The following is a 24,048-nucleotide window of genomic DNA, read 5'->3' on the forward strand; positions in this document are numbered from 1 at the left end:
AATCTAATTTTGTTTTTCTAAAGCACTTCAAAATCGCAAATTGCTATATAAGAATACTAAGGTATAGAATTCTATAAAATCATATTTCGAATTTTTAGTGTCCGACTAACTGAGCAGGGCATACTAAGCTTGCTGCGTTATTTTGCAACACTCTAAAGGAAACATCGAATACCGCATCAATACATAAACAGTCATCATGACGAGCTGAGCTGATTTAGCCATGTTCATCTACTTTTTTATGAACTACAGGGTTTTTCCGAAAAGTAATCAGACCGAATCGATTTAAAAAACAAAAATTATTGAACCAATAACTACAATTCTTAAAAAGCAAAATAGGCTCGAATGAACGCTACATTTTCGGCTGGCGCTACACACAGAAACATGTCGCGTGGAAAAGTTTGTCCTGCCCTCCACCGAATCAGTCCTATTACTTTTCAGACAATCTTGTATGTTTTCTTATGCTACCCTGTGTTTTCCATATAACTTATTTTTAAGGAGTTTCGTTGATTTTTATACTCTCCCAACAAAGTTGCTTTTGTTCACATAACGGTTGTTTGTAAGTCCTAAAACTAAAAGAGTCAGATATAGGGTTATGTATACCAAAGTGATAAAGGTGACGAGTAGAGTTGAAATCCGGATGTCTGTCTGTCCGTCCGTCCGTGCAAGCTGTAACTTGAGTAAAAATTGAGATATCATGATGAAACTTGGTACACATATTTCTTGTCTCCATAAGAAGGTTAAGTTTGAAGTTGAGCAAAATCGGCCCACTGCCCCGCCAACAAAATGTCGGAAACCGAAAACCTATAAAGTGTCATAACTAAGCCATAAATAAAGATATTAAAATGAAATTTGGCGCAAAGGATCGCATTAGGGAGGGGCATATTTGGGCGTAATTTTTTTGGAAAAGTGGGCGTGGCCCCGCCCTTACTGACTTTTTTGTACATATCTCAAAAACTACTATAGCTATGTCAACCAAACTGTATAGAGTCGTTTCTTTTAGGCATTTCCATATACAGTTCAAAAATGGCGTCGCCCACTTATGGACCAAAAACCATATCTCAGGAAGTACTCGACCGATTTCAATGAAATTCGGTACGTAATATTTTCTTAACACCCTGATGACATGTACGAAATATGGGTGAACTCGATTCACAACCTCGCCTGAAATCTCGATTATCACTTTATCATGCGAGAGTATAAAATGTTCGGTGACACCCGAACTTAACCCTTCCTTACTTGTTTTTCTAGCCTTTGACCACAAAAATGAGCAAGACACAATTATTTAAATTTCAGGTTTTATTTATTTATATAATTAAAATTTTTCATATTTACAACAGCTTTCAATTAAAGTAATCACTACGCAGTACAACAGCTAATCTGGGGGGTGAGAAATTCCAAGACAGGATGATGGTACTAGGTCAGTATAGGTTTTCTAAATTTGTTTCATCAAAATCGGACAAGTGGTTCGCGAGTTATGTTAAACTACGTTTTTGCCGAAATGTTACAACAAAGCGCGAAAAAACAACAAGATAAGGAAAAAATTTAAAAGGCCATAAAAAACTGACACATACGAACGCCAAACCCTTTGAGGGTTTTACTATAATGACCTAGTACCATCACCCTGACTTGGAATTTCTCACCCCCCGACAATAATCCCAAAAATGTTCCACACTGTTATTAGCAGTTAGAATTAGTACGCAAAACGCAAGCATCATTCAAATGTATACACGCCTATATATGTACACATATGTACATACATGCATGTGATTGTGTATATATATAATATTATTTTACATTATTTATTTTATATATTAGACGCATATATGTGTGTATGTATATACAGTTACAAATACAACAAATTTTCATTTTAGCTAACAACTTCGCCGCTTGGAAATTGAGTTACTAAAACAAATCGAATAAATGAAATGCCCAGTTGGAGCTATCGGGAAATACATACATAGATATGTATGTAAATAATTATTACAAAAGTGTATATTTTATGAGATTTTCAGAAATGCCATAGCGAAAGTGCAGCCGAATTAATAATAACCTATGCTTGTATGTATATGTGTTTGTATGCTTTTGTGTCTAAAACTCCTTTCTTCGTCCTATATTATTACATAATTGTAAGAGTACATACAAACGTATGTAGATTGTATGTATGAATGTATGTATGCACCTACACAAATAAGCCTAATTGATGGACAGCCGGTGCGCCGCAAACCCTCCGACCCCCAATGCAGCAAGTTACAAATTACTCATATACATACTATATATAATCCCTAACTATGCTAATTCCAAACCTTTCTTCTCTTTATTTTATATATCTTGTTTCTTATTGCTGGACTCCACCATCACATCAGTTACTTTCATTAATTTATATGTCTACAAATTCGAGCTTAATTTAAGAAAGTTAGTCAAATTTAATTTGAAGGCTATTTTTTGCAGTTTTAGTTGTTGTTTCTTATGCACAGCAGATAATCAGAACTACCGGTTTTTCTAATTGCTAAGCTTAGATTAGCTTAAACTTCAGTCGAAATTCCTCGCCTACAACAGCAACAGCGCTTGCTCCTTTCATGCTCCCTTTCACTCAGCGTTTCGCCGTCATAATCGCATCGCTGCAGCCGCTGCCGTTGTTGCTCACAATCGCTTTGCACATGACCATCTTCATGCTGGCGAGGAAGTCCGTTAGATAGCATCATGTGGGGCGTGGCGGTGCCGCCGACTTGCGATTAGCGGGCGGTGGTGGTGGTGCACTGCGCATGCGCGGCACCGGTCGCATATCGAGCGGTTTCGGTGGTGTTGGCTTCTGCGGCGCTGTTGCATTACCATTGCTGGTGCGCTCCGTCGTTGAATTGGATCGTTGCGTTAATTTTGGTTGGGTTGTTATAATTTTTGGCTTATTCATATCGGCTGATTTATGCTTCTTAATGTTGTTCGTGTTGGCATCATCTTCCGCATCACTCGAGACCGAATCGTAGGAGGAGGGTGTTGGTGAGTGCGGTGAGTAGGAGTCTGGTTCGAGTTCTTGTGATTCCAACATCGTACGGAATTCCTGTATCGAGTCATTGAGCGCCCACAATTGGGAGAGCAGCGAGAGATCCAGTTGGCGTAGGCCATACTGTAAATGAAAAAATTAAGAAAAATTAATTAATTAATCATTACAATATAATATTACTTAAAAGCGAAGTAGAAAGTACAAGTGAGACCTAATCTAAGCTCAATGAAACTCTATGAGTAACTAAATGTTTATATATATTTTCGTCCTCTGAAGCCTGCCCTCAACTTTCAAGCCATAATCGCTATTATTTCTGATTATATATGGAGTAATATGAAATCAAGTGTTGTTAAGATTTTAAGTTGTGTTAATGGATAAATAGAAAGCCCAAGAGGACAAGGTATACATGTGTATAAACTATCAAAATCACATGATTCTTGCTCGAAAAATGGTTCATTCTTGCAACAATTTTTGGTCAAACCTCTAAATACAGATCTACAGGGAAACTAAATAATTGAATAGTAATGTGTTCGGCCTGAAAAATCAACAACTGATCAGATATTCACCAACCACCACATCTTGGCAAAAACCAGTGAAACGAGAATCAGCACACACCACTTCTTCTTCGACTTCAAAGCTGATTTTGACAGTACGAAAAGGAGCTGTCACTATACCTCTAAGTCTGAACCTGATATCCCCTCAAAACTAGTAATACGTAAAATGACGTTGAGCAATAGCAAAAGCTCCGTCAGGATCGGAAAGGACCTCTCCGAGTCGTTCGATACCAAACGAGGTTTCAGACAAGGCGACTCCCTACTGTGCAACTTCTTCAATCTACTCTTTGAAAAAATAATTCGAGCTGCAGAACTTAATTAAGCAGGTAGAATCTTCTATAAGAGAGGAAATCTATATTATGGCCGCAACACCCGCGCCGTTAGTTCAGCTTTCTCCTGACTGAATAAGGAAGCAAAGCAAATGGGTCTGGCAGTGAATGACGGCAAGACGAAATATCTCCTGTCATCAAGCAAAAAGTCGTCGCACTAGGGACTAGGCTCCACGTAACTGTTGACAGTCAAAACTTAGAATTTAATTTCGTCTAACTTGGAACTAGCATTATGGTTCTTTGCGCATTGGCAACGTGGAATACCGCATTCAATGGAACGATGGCTGTACGACGACAATGACTTATTTGTAACATTCAAGAAATAGTTAGTCCATATTCATTGAAATCGGTTTCCATTGACCCTTCCGTTTTATTTTAAAATTATGGCAAATGATGGTCACATTTTATTAACTTAATACTCGAAAAGATGTGTGTTCCCCAAAATCATAAATATTGTTATTACAACCCCCAAAGGGCCAACAATAGGACATTCGATCATGAAAATATTTCGGAATGTTTGAACATGTTCCAATCGCTAGTAGCTGATCAGTTGACTAAGTAAATAGAACGCTTTAAGTTAGTTCCTTCCTCTTTATGAAACAAAGTCAAACCTTCCTTCAAAGTGCTCAAAAGTTAGACGAAGCAACTTCCTAGGTTTCTTGGCAACGCTTTCTTTGATATCTGCAATTAATTTATTTGAGCATGTTGGCTGAGAGTAAATTGCATCTTTTATTTTCCCGATCCTAACAAAATTCTACACCAAAGGAGAATAAATGCTATTGTGAGATAGTTCCTGCTGACCAATGTGTTTCCAAGGATATATATGCGAATATAGTTCCTCAGTTTTGGAGATATCGAATCGATCTGAAATTTTTCACTGTAAAAAGCCGGAGCCGCCGTATCGGATATCTATAGCATATATATACATATGTATATATTAGGTTGTCAATAAAGTCTTGAGGTATTTTCGCTGAGAGCGCGTAGTTCTAGTTTTATTCGTCGCATCGGATCATGATATACCTTTTTCGTTTCACGCGCTAACATGTGTTGGATTGATTAATCGTTTCCTTTAAGTCGTTCGTGAGTTATAGCGTCGCAAACATGAAGCAAAATAAAGAGAAAATACGGCATATTTTACATTACTACTACGATAAAGGCAAAAATGCATCTCAAGCCGCCAATATAATTTGTGCAGTTTATGGACCCGATACAGTTTCCATTTCCACCGGAAAGCCGGTCGTCGAAAATTGCGATAAAATCGCTGAATTGGTCGAAAGATACCGGCATAGTAGCAGAAGTAGCATCGGTCAAGAGCTGGGCATGTGTCATCAAAAAAAAATTTATGAACAACTGAAAATTCAATAAAAAATACCACAAAAATACCGCAAGTCTTTTTGACAACGTAATATATATAAATTGAGCGATCGAAATCAAGGTCTTGTATGGAAATTTTTTTTTATATGACAAGATTTCTTCAAATAATTTGGCATAAACTATGATCTAAAGGAACGGTGCAATCTACGAAGAAATTATTCTGATCGCACTACCATAGCATATAGCTACCACACAAACTAACCGATCAAATAGAGGATAACGATATTTGTATACCCTTTTATGCGATAAAAATTATTATAGCTTCGCTTTAAGTCAGTGAATTGTTCACATGTCACAAGCGACTTGCCAGAAATCAAAACTGTGATTTAAAATAAAGTAAATTTTTGAAGTAATTTGTATTTTTGGATTCTAAAGACACAAAGCATATCCTCTAAATAAAGATTCAATATTGATCTAAGAGGTAACTTATAGAAAAATATAAAAAAAAAAATTAACAAAAATGCTTATCAACTTAACTTAATAATTTCCTTTAATTATTTTAATTCTCTCAGCTTACTGTCAGCTCAGCGACATCTCTTCCTTTGCGAGATCACGTCACTCGTGTCGCATGAAAACTGTAAACAGTTTCATTTCATAAACTCATCATTTTAGTACGTAAAAAGCTTTTTCAAATCCGACAGCGTGGACGCTAAACATTAATCTTCTATGAGACTGTGCTACCATATCGGATTGCCTGCATTGCAACAACATTAGTGGCTGCCTATATGCACATAAAGTATATATATATTACATATATGTATATATACATACATATGTACACATATAGTGCTTAGTCGCACTCATTGCAGTACTTCGAGTGCAGAAAGTTGGAAAAGCATTTGCGATGCCATGTGGTGATATTAATTGACAAATGAGGTTTTTCCTTCCCACTCCTCGAAATCACTTTCATTTCGATCACCTCAGCAGCAGCACGCGTAATAAAATAGCAAGAAAGTAACCAGGAATAACAACAACAACAATAACAGCAAATACTCAATACCGTTATATGCCGCACAAATGACGGTACACATAAGTTGTGGCATAGCCGCGTTCGCAATCGCCTCGGCGGTAAGTACGAGTAGTGTTCGCATTTGAATGCTTGTTATGATTACACCAAACGAGTTGCAAAAGTTCAAAAAGTATTTTGTTACTTTTGATAATTTCTATTGTGTTGCTTGCCACATACACCGCGAGGCACACACGCGCAGACTTTTGTTTGTATGTGTGTAGATGTTTGTGCTGTGGTAGCGTGACGGAAAGCAAAAATGTCACTAACCGCTCGTTTGGCGAATTGATCGAGCGTGCAAATGCCGCTGCATTAAGCTTCACCTTTTGCAACTGCCACAATTATTCAACATCTGCTGCATGGCTGCTGAGGCGACCCATTGGCGAGTTGTCGCAGAAATGTTGATTACTTTGATATGTCGCATGTGCCGCTGAGTGGCGGTAGTAAACGTATGTAAATAATTTGTATGAATATAGAGCGTGACGTCCTAACGGAATCAGTAAGTACGTGACTACCAACCGGTTGGTCGGAAGTTCAAATGTCACAAAATGTATTATGGTGAATTTTTTATAAGGGTTTAATAAGTATTTCTCTGGCATGATAACCTTTTATGAACCTTCTCAAAATCCATTAGTCGTTGCAAACCAACTTTACACTTAATATTGGGGCAAACGAAACAAAGAATAAGAATAAGATTGGTCAACAGACTGTTGACTTTAACTGTTACTAGTTAAAACAAGACGGAGCGCTACGGTTGGTAACATGCCGATTCGAACTACTAAGTCCTTATAAAAAGAAAGATGATCATAGATGACTGATGCAGGATTTTTTTTTTTTTTTTTTTTTTTTTTTTTTTTTTTTTTTTTTTTTTTTTTTTTTTTTTTTTTTTTTTTTTTTTTTGTTGAAGTTAGGTAGAGTGTAAATCAAATATACACTCCGATATACTGCTAATACTATTGTTGAACAGAGAACAAACTTTTAGGCCAAACGACTCACGAAATCTTATAAACGAACAAAACTATCAATTCGGTAAAAATTACAATTTCTTTTTTGTTATTACAAAAACAACGTTCTTAAACTTAAAATTTTACTATAGTAGAAATTGTTTATATTTTACCACATTAACCGAGACAGCCTCTCTCAGTAAAAAAAAATGTTTACCAGAACTTAGCAGACAGGTTTGCTAACCAGATATTAAGAAAACGGCCGTAAGTGTGGCCTCCTGTGGCGCCCTTTTAATTCTACAAAAGTGAATGCAAGTAGGAATATGAAAAACCCGGAGTATGTAGTTATATATGTGTGTGTAATATTGTTAACGTTTGTGCAATAATTGAGCAAATTCCTCAAGTAATTACCAATGACACTTGCAATAAGCGTGCCTGCCGCAAAATGCTGTAAATCAAAGTACTCAGCAACTGTAAGTTATCGTAGAGTTTGTGAAATAACTGACTTTATACTGCTTGTGTAGTGCTTTTGAAGATTATTGCATGTGAATGTAAAGATTTTATATGGAAGTCAATTGCTCGTAAATAGTCGCCAACACTTGGCTTGTGCGGAGGAATATTAGGTCAAACTCAATTAGAGCACGCCAGAACGACTAAAATAGACTTTATAACTAGAATGTCTGTATTGAAAGCAAAAACTTACAAGTAGTACATTTTGGTTATACATCTGTACATATATCCCTACATCCTCACATTTGTCTAGGACACTTATTTATAAAAGAAGTTCAATTGAGTCCTGTGTGCGAAATCGATTTTCTGGTGCCGAAACGGTAAGAGTTTTGGAAAAGGCCTTCGGTGATAATTCTTTATCATGAGCAAGTGTTTTGGATTGCTAAAAAATATTCAAATAAGATCCAGAACGAGTTAAGGACGGCCATCAAGAAAAAACCACGTATAATCGTCAAAAATCAATGTCAACTTACACAGTTTTCTTTGATTATCGAAGTATGATGCACAACGAATTCCTTCCGACTAGCCACACTGCCAACCAGGAATACTACTTGAGTACCATGACATAGACATCCTGAAACAACTGTTTCGAGAATTGGAAAAAACGTTGGCACAAGTGTATTGGGGTCAAAAGAGAATACTTTGAGAGGGACGACATACATTTTGAAGAGTAAATTAAGAATTTTAAAATTATGAACAAAGTCTTACTATTTTTCCCCAGAGTAATAGCAGTGTTCTGAAATTTACACAGAACAAAGGAGTTGAAGAAAAAACATCACCCACCTTGTCAAAAGTTGAAAATCTTACTAAAAAGTTTTCGATCATTAATTGTCTATACACAATTTAATAACTGTTTATCTACAGTACAAAGTTTTTTTGTTATTATTAGGTTTGACATAATTTTAAGCAGAAAACTCCTCCTAGCCACCAAACAACTTTTCCCAAGTTCTTCCGAGAAACTGGCTGCGGGATCAAGAGAATCTAAAAATTATCAAAACACTTCGTTAAAGTACACACAGATTGATCATTTAATAAGGTATAAAGTCAATCGGAAGTACGCAATATTTATACTAGGTATATGGGATCCGATTCTACCCATTTTTGGCCCAGGACATTGTCATAGCAAACGTATTTTGTCGAAATTTCAAAACTATATTTCACAGATTGTCCAATATATTGGGTAAAAAATCAACAATATGCCCTGGGTTCACATATTTTCTGTGTGCGTCCTTGAAAAGTAAGGGGCGGAATTTGACAATTTTTGGGCGTTAGATGAAATATGTATATTGAGGACGTTTTTTAAGCAAAGTTTTACTCTAATAACTTCACTGATGTTTCACGGAATTCAACAGTTTGTAATAGTAGAGTTGGGAAGTAGGCGTGGTTATCAACTGATTTCGCCCATTTCCATATTGATGCCATTTCCAATTGGAAAATTTCAGACACCAAATTTGGATGAAATTGGCAAAATAGTTGCTGAGATATAGGACTGCGACCAAAGGTGGGTAGTGGCGTACCCACTGTCTGATTTTACATACCTTCTTGGTTTAGATATTTTACACTTTCGGCTTATTCCGTGAGTTATCGTACTCAGTAGTTTCCAATACACCTGTTATACGAAAAGTGGGTGTGGTTAATATCTGATTTTAGCCATTTTCACAGAGTACGAAAAATTGCTCACCACACTCTATATTATCAAGCTTGGTAGATATTGCTTCAGCGGTTCGAAAAATATGTACGCAATTTAGGTGCCAGAGCCATACTTAAACAAGTTCACAAGTGTAGAACTGTGTTTCCTTGTATAAAGTTACAGTTTTGTATCTTAATTTATTGCTTAGTTATGGCGCTTCGCTTGATGACACTTTGTGGATGTTGAAAGGATGATATTCGCTAAACCAATTCCTAAGATGCCACGGCACACGTGTACCAAGTTTCAAGATATCTTAATTTTTGCTCAAGCTATCACTTGCCCAGTCGGACCGGACAGAAGGACGAATGGACGGGCAGACAGATAGACAGCCACTCGGATTTGAACTTGTCTCAACATTCTGATAATCCGTTAAGTGAACAAAACTGTTATATTATCTGTATATTTTACGCTCTGAGCACACAAATTTTGAAATATGAGGAAATATACATACATATCCAACATGTCGGTCAATAAATGTCGAATTTTTAAGTTTTTTTGCAAACAATGACACATCTCTCTCACTTTCAAATTCACAAATGCCGACGTAATTAATTTACTCCCGCGTGCTATTCATTACACTCCCTTTTTTCTTTCTTTCAAAAATAAAATTTTTTCACAAAAATATCGCTCCCATTGTTATTTGTTCTTGGCTGCAACAAATGGATTTGTTTTGCACGTCGAAGCTGAAATCAAAAACATTAATTACGGTGTCAAGAAATCAGGCATTTCATAACCTTCAAACAAATTCTATGCGCATGCGCAAAACTTTATGAGTATAGTAGTAGAAAAAGAACTCAGAAGACTAAGCAAAATCGAGTAAACGCAAATCTAGGTGTGTCTAAATTTAATATGTAGTATTTTACACATATACTATATTCCTACACACATACATACATATAAACATATACAGATGTATGTATATGTTTAAGCATGTATACAGATGTATGTATATGTTTAAGCATATTAGTCTATATTGTATGTGAACATGCGCACGGCCACAGTTAGCACAAGAGTATCAAGTAAAAACAACTTTAGGAAACCACGTATAAGCCACGTAATCCGTAATTATAACAAAAACAAGAAAAAGCACACATCAAAAATTCTAAAAAATCAAAAGTTCACCACAACAGACAACTACGACCGAGCAGCGGTCGGTGGAGTGACGATTGGCGCATTGGAATTGGCCTCGACCCAAACATAATCGGTCGCACTACCTGCTATGCGGTAGCATGCAACAAACAACTACCACAAGCACTTGGCAACAAAACCAAGCGAAACGTAATGAAAAGTAGAATCAGCATTGAGTGCTGTCGGTGCAATTGTTGCAGGCATTGCATAATCCATTGACATGTTGACGTGCGACGGCGGCGAATTCAGCGGCGACTTGCTTAGCGGTGCAACGGAAAACAACAAAAGCACAAGCACTGGGTCGTGCTGCTATTTGTTGCAACGAAAAGAAGGTGATCGTGCGGAATGTGAGAGCGTTTTGTGGATTATGGCGCGTTGGATAAGCGTCGTAAATTGACCTGACCTGCATTCGCTGCTTAATCTAAATACACCATTTGCCAACGAGTTGAGTTGGCAACGCTGGCCGCCGTAGTGCAACGATTTGTGGCAGCATTTGTGATTGATTTGAGAGCGCTCTAAGTGTAGCATGAACATATATTTCAGTACGTACATAACTACCTTAAAGCAATAACAGAAATAAATGCAACTCATTGCAACGCGATTAATTTGCTGAAATTCCATTTCAATTACTCAAGTTTTGGCCATTTCGGCCCGCAGCAATTAACTTGTTAGTCCGTGTGTTATTAAATAGTAAAGCAATAGCAATTTTTTTAGCACTCAAATGCATAACTGTTTGTTGCAAGCTTTTGCGCCATAACGCAACAACATCGATATGTGTGCATACCGCACTTGCAAGCAATTTTTTGGTGCATTATTATTTTGCTTTAATATACCATACACACTTACATACATATAAACATATATGCACTCGATTATAGGCAAATATGCGCTCATTAAGCAAGCTTTACATTATTGCAATGCATTTTACTCTTTTGTTGCTTTTTGCTGCATTTTTAAGTCTTCAACGCCAATTCACTAAAAAGTTATTTTAAATATTCACGAAAAGCAATTGGCGAAACAACTGAACAAAACGGAAAATTAAGTGAAATTATTATATTTTTTTTACGACAATCGACTGAAATAATTGCAAGGAAATTTTACGAGTAACAACATTACTAAATTCCTGGAAATAACAAATGCAAATTGTTACTAAAATTTAGCCCACGTTTAAATAAAGCACAATTTTTATAGTTTATTTAGAAAATTCTGTTTTTTTCCGAAATTCAAATGCTTTTAAATGTTACAGATTTTAGTCTCAAGGAAGCTCCTAAAAACCCAAAACTTAACATACAAAGAAATGGGTGTCACATCAAGCCGTCATGTTATTTTTGTTCAGTATTGTTTGGCATTTCATCAACGTTTACAAATCATTCAACTGTGTTGCGAAAATTCACCATCCACCAAAGAGTCTGTGCCGCGCTTTTCGCTCAACTTATGGTCAACATAATTGGTCTACTGAGCGTACTATTCCAAATACACACATCTTGAAACACAGCATTCATCGTTGGATAATAATCGACCGAATAGACCACGTTCGGCACGCAGTGAAGGAAATATAGCAGCCGTAGCTGGAGAGACGCCGTGAAGTGTCACTTGGCGATGTTCGCAGCAAATCGATACTTCAGTGCCTCTCGCATTTTACGTCGAGATCTTAAATTGAAAGCGTACAAAATACAGCTTGTGCAAGAACTGAAGCCGCTCGACCATCCAAACGACTTTGCTCCGCTGTGTGGGTTCGTGAAAAGTTCCAAGAAGATCCGATGTTTTTGAATCAAATTTTGTTTAGTGATGATTCCTGGCTCAATTAGTTTGTAAACAAGCAAAATTTCCGTATTTGGAATAAAGAGCAACAAGAGCTGCCATTTCATCAAGACAAAACAACGATTAGGTGTGGTTTGTTGGCCCGTGAAATCATTGGTCTATATATCTTTAAAATTTGGCGTTATAGTACTCATATAGTTACATAAAATACAATTGATTCCCACATAGGACTTTTTGGTTATTTTGCAGATAAAATTTCGACTCGACGCTAATTTGGTTCTATATTTATAATAATTATAACAAACCAAACACCTTGTGCTTAACTTTATAACCGATTTGACAAGACAAAATGATACAGTACGAGTATATGCATTATACTTACTATGTATATCATACATTGTTGCTGTTGCACTATTGCTATCGATTATTTTTTCTCGCAAATATCAATAACCTGCCGCAAATAGCAAATAAAGGAACTACAACTACTCTTTAAGCTGTCTTGTCTGCAAAAATATTTTTCTAAATATCGCGGAAATATTGTAGGAATTATGTTTATTTAAATGAGCATATGGAAGATACTATGGCTTCGGCTGTGTTACGTTTACGGCTGACGCAAGGGAAAACGTTTGGCTGAGTTCAGCTGCAGACACTTGAAATACTCGTAAAACGACACGACGTTTTGAACGTTAGCTCAACTAAGAACTAAAACAATGATTATTCTTTCGACTAAAGGGATTTTTATTTCAACTACAAATATTTCTCGAGTAGTTTGAACTCACGTTTCTTTGCGAAAATGTAAAATATACATATGTATGCATTATTGTTTTCCTATTGTAATGTTTTCTATATATTTATGGGTTTATTTACTAATTGATATGTAATTCAGAATAGAAATTGAAATTCCGGCGTATTAAAAACATATATATTTTAAGTCGTAATTTCAACAGCGGTCGAATCATTCAACTTACTACTTAAAACATCCGTATTGAGCTATCCTGAAAGCAAAATGTTCTGGTGGTAAAAACAAGGTTTTTATTAAGAATAAGTGAGAGTAAGAGAGAAAAAAATTGAACATCAGGTCATTGTGGTACCAAAAATCCTACATTATACATCATAAGACCCTTAAAAATCGATAGAGCCCTTTGAGTATATCACAAGTTTCTTCTAGTTTGCTGAAAGTAAGGCTGTCGAGGTGTTTAAACCTTAGTCTTATAAACGCAGAAAATGGAGGATATAGCATCTGGATGTTTCCACCTCAACCATACAATTTTGACAACTGGCTTCTGACAAGATTTTTAGCCAGATAGAGATCCAACTCGGTCTCATTCTGATGTGTATGCGACAACGGTATCTTCTCTGGCCAGCTCATTGGCTTTGCAGTTGTCAGCGTCCCCGATGTGATCAGACACGCATACTAGTCGAATAATCAATTAGCTTGAGATGCTTTCTAATGAGAATAAATACGTTTTGACCAGGTATGAGCGCACAGTTAGCGATCGAGTGCTGCAACTCTGCTGTCAATATTGCCATTTCTGTCTGAAAAACATTTAGGTGGTCTGGGGGCCTTAAGCTAAGATTAACCCTCAATCTTACATAAAATCCCTCTCTAAACTTTTCTTCTAACTTAGACACATCGGTGAAAAACCAAAATGAGCCTCTCTCCAGCGATTCCTATCTATCCACGAATCCCTCGTCGTTGTGTGAGCAGAAAAAAAACCGCCGAGAGTTCCCTCTACGACGCAGTGAACCAAGTTTTGAGGACTGCAAGAAGAGGGAATTGAGATGCAGGTAGAAGTGATAAAACAAATACGTACAATTTTGAAAAACTAGAATGCATTTCTTCATCATTTAGAAGTATTTGAAAAGTATACTTATGTTTAAAGCATAACCATTGTATCCCACAGTTTGGCGCAAAAGCAGAATAATCAGATTATAAAATATGTAAAAGGAATGTAATATATAAGTTTCGCGATTAATTTCCAAATCATCAGGAACTAATCTTTTGGACTTTTATATTTCACATCTCAGTCATTGAGTATATTAAGGTGTCAAAAACTATCGCCTAAATCTCTTAGGCTTTTTTAGACCTACAAAACCATGTTTTTACCGACAATATAAACTACAAACTGGTTCAGAGACTAGGATAAAACACTTTCATAAGATACGATGTCATAAATAATGGAGTTGATACTATAAATATTAAAGAGAGGGATATCTTTTTGTAACTCAAATCGAAATGTGAGAGCTTATTCGTGCAAAAATGAGTAAAAATACCAAAATGCGCCAAGCATTTCTTGCATAAGCTGCACTATCTTCTTCTGCAATATTTAGTTGTGTGTTAGATAACACTTTTTTTAATTTCATCAACATCAGTGTAATCACTAAGTTCACTACAACAACCAATTTCTTTGATTGCTCTCATCTCCGCAGAGGAACTATGGCATTAAATGAGTACATTTGTCTAAAGCAGAAACTATGGAAAAATACTTTAAAACTCATTTAATTAAATTGCTGCTCATTAACTAGCAATTTCAATTAATTACTTCGACATTAAAACGCTTACCGCACCGTTCAAAGATGAAGTCAAAGCTAAAGGCTGTCACACCTGGCGTATACTTAACATTAATTTAATTGAGTTGCATAATGGCTGCACAATGAGCTGGAATGACATAGAATGGCACCTTGCATGCAGATTTCCTTGCTGCAATTTTTCATTGTTATTGTTGTTGTGCTTGTTTCACATTGTTTTTGTTTTATATTAACGGCTTTGAAAGCCAATGAAGGCTAAAGGCACACGCTTGGCCATTGTCAATGAGCGTTTAAACTGAAATAATCCAGCGTAATTAAACATTTCCACAACAACAACAAAAGCGTTTAAGCTCTGCAGTAAGAACATTGACATATGGAAATAAAGTGTCTGTGTGCATGAGTTTGGCTTGAGAAACAAAAGCAAACAAAAATATATCAAAGTCAACTGCATGGCAATGGCTAATGGAATGCAAGGTGGGGGGCTGGCGAGAGGAAATTCTAATGAGCAAATAAAAATAACAATTAGAAATAGAATTAGTCGCAAGAGTGACACGCAATGACAACCAGTAATTTTGCACTATTTCATGGCCCAACATCCGCCACTGGGAAGACACGCGCGCACGCACCATAAACACACACATACATACCACTGTGCTGTGGTGCTGTATTGCTGCATTAAATTGCGCTTGTCAACGGCGACTAACGGCCACACACTCATGGCCACTTGCAAAAGCTTTATAGCATTTTTAAAACAGCAACAACAAAGCGAAGACAATAACTAAACTTTTTATGGCCAGCTTTGCTGCGGCTGCAGGCTTTATACCAATGCATACCTATTCATAAGTTATATAAATATATGCATGTACAACTGTACCGCCAACATTAATGCCACTTTAGTGCCACACTGACGCTGAGAATGCGCCGTAGGACAAGTGAGGAGCCCTATGCTAATGATGGTGCTGTAATAACCTCGGCAATTAACCCCAGGCCGGTGGCTAGCATGGCTGAGCACATGCCGCTGTATATAAACATAAAAGCATATACAGACATATTTATTCATTTTCATATAAGTAATAGGTATGTATGACAAATGTTGTTTGCCGCAATATCTGCAGCGCGCTGCTGGCAATAAAACCTTCCGTGCAGAAGGTGGGAAATGGCCAAAGGGGAGAATGCGCAAATATATGCAGATGTGTGAAATAATTTGTCATCGCTACATACAGTGTGCGCAAGTGTGTGTAGTGTTATTTTACTTTATTTTCAGGTTTCTGGTCAAATTCCATGGTCAGGTCAGAAAAATGGGTTGCCAGCCAAACAATGGTAAGAAATTTAATGTTTGTTTTGTTTTTGCGTTCATTTTTGCACAAGCGAAAAAATTGAGAAACTTAAAGCAATTGTGGAAAACAGAATTTATATACGATCTCACAATATAAATGACGTCTAAATGTTGATAATTGTCGGAGTACCTGCTTATCAAAACAAAAAAAAAAAACAACTTTATATGCAAACATTCGTAAATAGGTGAAATTCAGATATCAGATTATACTAATATCCTGAAAAACATGCCGACTTATAGTATTTCCATAAATTAGCTAAAACTCCGAAAAATTGGAATTGGATGGAAAACATTTTAGTTTTATAGGAGCTCAAGGAAGGTATTAACTGACTAACTGATTTTAGCAGCAAATCTCTTATATGTAATTATAACGTAAACCTATTTTTGTCATATTCATCAAATACCTTCCCTCCCCTTTTTTCTCTCTACTCAATGCTTTAAAGTGAAGTAAAAAGTGTTACAGTGAAGCTCCCCCTTATTTGGGAAGAACTCGTACAGCCAATTTTCACAAGGCTCCTTTGAGTTCAACTTTACACCAACAAGGGCGTTCGCCATGGACAGGAACAGATGGTAATCACTTGGCGCTATGTCCGGGCTATATGGTGGATGCGACAAAACCTCCTGACGAGTCATCAACGAAGTGTGTGGTCTGGCGCTATCTTGGCGGATTACTACAGCCTTCCTGTTGGCCAATTCTGGACGTTTCTGGTCGATCGCCTGCTTCAAGCGCTCCATTTGTTCACAGTAGATGGTAGAATTAAGCCTCTGGTCTTATGGGAGCAGCTCATAGTATATGGTTCCCTTTCAAATCCACCAAACACACAGCAAAACCTCCCTGGCCGTCTATCCCAGCTTGGCCACTATTTGGGACGATTCACCGGCCTTCGACCACGACCGTTTTTGCTTGATATTGTAGTATGTGATACATTTTTCGTCGCCAGTCACCATCCGCTTCAAAAATGGGAAGAGTTCGTTCCGTTTCAGCAGCATATCGCAGTCATTGATTCGGTTCAAAAGGTATTTTTTTGCGTGAAATCATTGATCACCCAAACATCAAGGTTTTTTGTGTATCCAGCCTTCTACTGATGGTTTAAAATGGTTTGATGACTAACTCCCATCTTTTGGGTGATGTCACGAGATGCCACATGCCGGTCTTGATTTATTTGATTTGATTGATATTCGTCGTCACAGGCCTTCCGCCGGTTGGCTTATCCTTGGTGTTGTTTGCACCCGCTTTGAATCGTCGAAACCATTCCTCCGCAGTTCGAATTGATAGAATACCGTCCCCAAAAAAACCAAAAATCTCACGGAATGTTTCTCTAGTGGATAAAATGGCGCGAATTTCGGTTTTCGTGAACTCGATCTTTACACGTATATAACTGTTGAGCGCAACGTCCAAACTAATCACGCATAGCGTCGTTTTGTAGGTTATGTCAAGATCTTTCAAAGATGAATAGTATTGCCAGATACGAGCTCTGTAGCGCCTTATACATAGCCGCGAAATTCAAAAGACAAAAAGGCAGAAGGGAGATATTTGACAACCAATATTTAATTCGAAAATAATTAATTATTTTTCGTTTTATTTTCAATTTCCGGGTACTTTTTAGTCATTACGTTTTTAAAAGATACTGATTTACATAACTATTTTTTCCACACCACTTTACTCTAAAGCAGTTATTATGCTCTAAATGAGTTAACGCTTTTTCATAAATCAACTAAATCATAATTTATCACAAGACCGAGGCTTGATGAGGCTCTAATGCACTTTATGTTAAAAATCAATTTTCCAAACACTTCCAAGTGTATGCCAAGCAAATTATAAGTACGCCAGCATATGACTCTTAATGATTTCTTACGTAAACAGAAGCCCATGAAATGCAAAAACAACATCGTAAAACTGTGTTGCCTAAGGGTCATACGTAAATGCATTCATATGCAACGTACAAAAGAAGCAAAAAGTAGAACTTGAAAAAAGTTGTAAGCAACAGCGCAAAAACGCTAAATGCCTATTGCAGATTTTTTGCCCCTTGCAATGCGCGCATCAACTCAGCTTGACTGCAACTGTTTTGCATTTGTTGCAGCACTTTTTTCTTTTTGGAATTTCTTCCACTCGTTTGCTATAAATGGCACAAATGCTGAGTGCAAATGACATGCGACACACGCGGCTATACGCACACGCGAACACACTGCCACACGGCAACTCAGCATGCAGCCCAACAACGAGGGCTGGCATACCAGTTTACAACGCAGATACATAGTTATGCCGCAGCAACAGCGGCGCCGGGCGGCAGCCGCACACTCGCACGACACATCACCTCGTCAAAGCGAAGCAAATGCAGCTGCACGTCACCAACTTTGTCATTGGCGCTTCTAAGCTCAACAAAAACCAAAACATAAAGCGTTAAAAATAAAAACAAACGAAGGAAAATGTGTGCGTGTGTTTTATATGTGTGAGCGCATACTACATGTCATAAAAACCGCCTAACGTCCCTCGTAATTGCCGTTGTATGTCAGAATGAGTGCCGAAGAAATTGCATTAACAGCATCTTGTCATTTACTTCCAACTCCATTATGCGCAACAAATTGTTTTATATCTGACAACAAAGGCAAAGAATTCGCGCAATGACGGTGAAGAACTGCCAGAGAGGCCAATAGGAAATATGAAGAAAAAATATATGACGAAACTGTTTTTAGGCATCAGTATGAACTGTTTATGGCTAATACTCCGATACCCATATACCGTATAAAGATATTTATATTATAGATATTTTTTACTTAATGCACGGGGGCAAAAATAACAGATTGTCACTAAAATTCTGGAGAATGAAGTAACACCAATATTAAAAATACTTTATCGAAACAACCGTACCAGAAAATATTCTGGTATAGACACAATTACCTGCACTCAGCAGGTTATGACTCTATGTGATAAATAAAGATCATACAATTTATAATTAGAACCGTCAATTTCCTTAACGTCCATACCCACAATATGTTAAGTTAGTTTTATCGAATTAGATATTTAAAGTTATAAAGTTAGTTTTATCGAAGTAGATATTTAAAGATGATTTTCAATGGATGGTAGATTTTTATAAGAAGCGATCCACATCAGAGATTACCAAATTCAAATTTTGGGCGCACAATATTCATGTACCGAAAAATCATAACTGTGATGGAAAAATCGTATAATCAACATGTCGTCGTAAAACTGCATTTTCTACAGACTTGTGTATAACCCAAACAGCAGTGACTCGAAAAAAGCAGACAAAAATAATGCTGGGATAGTGAGATCAAGAATCAAACTGTCAACGTCGATTTGCCGAGCATAATTCAAGATCAGAATAAAGATGGGCATAAAAAATATTACAGCGAGACTCTCATAAGGAACAACTTGTCACATTTAGTGATAGTCAAATAGATGATACCGGAGTGCATAGAAAGGCTAACAATACAAGAATCGGATTCATCTTACTATGCAGACTGGAGTCAGTCTTTCCAGTGGGTTCACAGAACATCAACGAAAAGCTAGAGAGGAAGAAAAATGGATAACTAATGGTCATGTGTTTATACATTTCGAAACGAAGACAGGTTATAGTCTCTTCACTGGTCAATTGGGACTACTTGTCGCGACTACATTAGTCAGCGGCATAAAATGTCAATTTGGTAGACGAAAACTGTCAGTTCCGTGACTTTGCGTTGAAGACAATGGGCGAGCCTACCTTCCGAACGTACATTGAACACCCTGTAACTGGGAGCTGAAAACAGAAAGAACAAAAAAGCGGGTATGCATATAGATATGAGTTTTAAGGACTTGAGATTATGTGAAATTACGAAAGAATTTTGCTGGCAATCTAAATAACCCAACCGTGAATTCGGTCTCAAAAACTGAAAACCCTTCTGTTATACGAAAATTCGCGAAAATAATCGAATAAATCAAAAGCAGTAAAATATTTACCAGAATAAGTACAAAGTTAACCAAGTCTGGGAGACCGGACACAAAGATATAGCCAGGAATGAACAGGCCAATAAGATCGACCACTCCGCAGTATCCACTAACATGGTAGGACCTGAACCCTTCATTGATGTGGGTCGTGATGTATTAGAAAAGAGCTGCTTCGCAAGGAAGAAGGAGTAAGCAAAAATAGATATTGGCAACCACTCCAAGGCATACAATGCTAATGGGAGGTTATAACCTCAACAGGTTTAAATATGTAATCTAAGGACAAACTCCGATTACTTGTCGCATGTTGGCCACTGTAAACTCCAGAAGCACTTATATAACATTCAGCGACAGGAATCCACAAGCTCCAAAACACCTGCTGATTGACTGCATGGCAGTCTGCAGACGCAAGATAAAGACCCTTGGATCCATGCACCTAGCAGTATATTAGGATTTATTACTATGCTGTGGCTTAATGTGTCGTTGGGACTTAGGAGTCGACACAAAATAAAAAAGAAAAAATTAAACTCACTACTGATCCGCAATAATTTCCTACTGACTATTCTAGTAAACCAACTCAAATGTACACATAAATAAATGCCAAGGTCTGTCATGTAAGCGCGTTTGCCATTTCGACCAGAAGATGTTAACGCAATGGACCATGACCATAATCGCGGTCAATATTTCCGCTAATGAATTAAGTCAATAAAATGCAGCATTAGCCGACGCAGTGTTCATCTGATAGGCGAATGTAGCAAAGAGTAACAAAAAAAAAATAAATAAATAAATAGAACAAAAAAAAACAAAAACACACACACACAACACTAATACAAAAACACGGAAGAGTATTGCTTGAGATAAACATCTGCGAAGAGAACGTGTTAATAATTAGAGGCCAGCACAAATGGCGAACTAGAGTAAATAAATAAATGAGAAACTGGTCTTAAAAAAACGTATGGATTTATTAGTTTAAATAAACTGGACATTATGCATTGTAATATTGTTTTGCTGGAAGCATTTAACGATGGAAAACAATAAGACTTTTACAAAATAAAGAGGCTCTTCAAGACTTTATTGAATTTTTATTTTTATTTTACGCTGAATAGGGTATATTGAATTTGGCACGAAGTTTGTAACACCAAAAAAGAAACGTCAGAGACTCTATGAAATATATAAAAATATATAAATGATCAGTTTGACGAGCAGAGCCGAGTGAGTTATGCCCGTTCGTCTGTTTATCCATCTGTATAAACGCGTACTGATCCCTCATTTTTTTGAGATATTCCTCTGAAATTTTGCATGCGTCCTTTTCTCATTAAAAGATGCTTATTTTTCGGAACCGCCGAGACCTTATCACTATACGGTATAGCTCCCAACAAACTGAACGATCGAAAGCAAGTTCTTTTATGGAGAACTCTTTTATTTGACAAGATAACTGCACCAAATTCAACCTAAAGCGTCATGAACTGATACCCGATCGAAGGGTAACAACACGGCAACATTCCTCAGAATTAGTTGCTTAAAGTTCTCTGCAAATTTTTAATAATTTTTCTAAATAGAGTATATTGTTTTTTTTTCACACAGATATTTGAAAAAATTATACAAATTTTCTACAATCCCGCTCTCTCTCATCAAGAAATTCAAGTTACTATTATTTAAGTCTTCTCACCTTAAATTCAAGTATTATTCTTATTGCTGCCTCCTTCTAGTTTTTTTTTTTTTTTTTTTTTCTTCTCATATTAATATGCACAAAAATTCTTCCATAACAGTCGCAAATATTTAAAACACACATACATACCAATGAAGCGAGGCTTATAGTGCCCACACATACACAACGCTGCCAATTCAAGCGGATACATTGAACCTGATATTACAGTTAGAATAACGGTGCCTTACATTACTCGCCAGCAATGCAAATTAATGGTGCTGATAATTTTTTGTAAGAACAGCAATAGCACAACAATAATAACAACAACAAAACCGGTCAACTTTGCGCACCCACAAACCTTTGGCTCCACAAAGGAGTGTCGCTGTGATTATTATTCCAAGCAGCAAAGCAAGACAAAGCAAAGTACATCGGTGATCTGCAAAAGTACAAGCCAAGCAGCGTGTCTACATGCCTTCGAGTACAATTGTACTTATGTTTTCATATAAATACATGTTGTTTGTATGTATGAAGGTATGCATAGAGTTGTAGTGCAAGTTAGTATTAACCAGGTATTTTACAAATATACATACATATACATATATTTCGATAGACAGCAAGCAGAACAGAAAAATGAAAGTTGTTCGGCAAATAAAGTTGGCACACGGTGCAAAGTTTAATTTTTAATGGAAAAGTTGGCGTCGAAGAGCGCATTCTTCGGCTGAGCTTATGCACATGCGCATATTAATTCTTGCTTAAATGTCTTAAATTTCTCAGCGTTTTCTTTTTCATTTTCTAAAGAGTGTGAATATAGACTGGTTATTTATTTCTTGTTTCTTACATAATTATAGCACAATAATATTAAAATTGCTTCTAAAAGCAAAGTGAATAATTGCCAAGCAATATAACCGCTAGCAAGTGTAGTTTATTGGTTTCTTTTATAACATAAATTCTTAAAGAGACATATTGAGCAAGAGGTTTTTTATGTTCATGCAAATTTTATTACGTAAATGAAGAAAGCATAACATATATGCGAAGCCATAATACCTTCACAGGTTCATTTCTTGTTTCTTTATCCCAACAGTAATTGGTCAAAATTTCATATTCGATATCTCAAAAACTGGGAGACTAGTCTGCGTATATAAAAACTAACGGAAAGATGCAAAAAAGCTTATTCAAACCAATAAACTGGTCCAAATTTCCACGTTTTCCAGCATAGCCGAGTTTTTTTCCATCTGATCACCAATTATTTGACACACCCTCACAACAACTAGTCTAAGAAATTAGTATTACGTAACGGCAATCGATCCACATTTAGATAACACTGATCAATAGAAATACCAATGAACAACCCATTCAACAAGCGTATTATTAGGTGCGTGGTTTCCAATGAAGCAATACTTTTGTCAGAGTTAGTTCTTTGGCAGCTATTTTTTTTTTATTATGTTTTATTTTTTATTTTTTTTTTTTTTTTTTTTTTTTTTTTTTTTTTTTTGTATAGCTTACCTTTTTGTAATGAACAGACTTACTTCGGAACAATGCTAACGCACCGAAAATGCTAACGCTACCGTCGTGTCGAAGAAGACCCCAAAGGGGCCATACATCAGCGCACAGAACAATTTGAGCTATGCTATTTTTCATTTTATAGAAAATTTTGCGAAAGAGTCTTGGTTTGCTGGCTTACAAAATGCAACTAGTTTAAGAATTAAGTCTGAACCCGATTAAAAACGGTATGGCCACCTATACCGATTTTCACAAGAAAAGTTTGTTTGGTGATTAAGCTTGCGTTTATGGATGGCAAGCGGAATAAATAAAATTGTTAGATATTCACGAAGTCAGTGTTTGATCAGATCTATGAGCAAATAACTTATAATGTTACAGTCAATGGGAAACCCTCCAGCTCTAGACTATTTTTGGGGGGCTATGTGAAATCGCTTATTTACGCAGATAAGCCCGAGGCGATTGACCTCTTGGAGGAGTATATTCGGCGCGTTATTGCTGATATGTAATTGCTGCTAAAAGTGGTCGAAAGCTGAAATTTTTTCTAACCAGCAGCGATAGTCACTTGCCCGAAATCAAGTTTAAAATATAATGGCAACCCTTATCTATATAATGTCTTGCCATAATATTAAATTATATGGGTTTCATTTTTTCTTGAAAACACACACATGTCTAAAAAACACCCTTTAGTTAGTTAGTCGACTGGTTTACTGCCAGATATCAGCAACATATGTTGGTCGAACCAACCTTATCTCACCGTCTTTCTGAAATCAAATTACCTTCAATTACCTTCAGATTAATTAT

At 36.7% G+C, this 24,048-nt stretch overlaps 1 protein-coding gene across 2 annotated transcripts in view; it reads right to left on the reverse strand.

Annotated features, from left to right (window-relative positions):
• Positions 1-1,796: 1,796 nt before the first annotated feature.
• The window catches only part of LOC108978182 (serine-rich adhesin for platelets), a 117,472-nt gene continuing 95,220 nt past the window's right edge, over positions 1,797-24,048 (reverse strand). For both annotated transcript variants that reach the window (XM_018948341.1, XM_018948340.1), the window contains exon 4: positions 1,797-3,121. In XM_018948341.1, coding sequence (XP_018803886.1) covers positions 2,699-3,121 — 423 coding nt within the window. In that variant the 3' untranslated portion in view covers positions 1,797-2,698. The remainder of the gene's footprint in view (positions 3,122-24,048) is intronic.

The sequence above is a fragment of the Bactrocera latifrons genome, unplaced genomic scaffold (genome assembly GCF_001853355.1).
Source record: "Bactrocera latifrons isolate USDA-ARS-PBARC rearing strain unplaced genomic scaffold, ASM185335v1 scaffold_119, whole genome shotgun sequence".
In the NCBI taxonomy this organism is placed as follows: Eukaryota; Metazoa; Arthropoda; class Insecta; order Diptera; family Tephritidae; genus Bactrocera; species Bactrocera latifrons.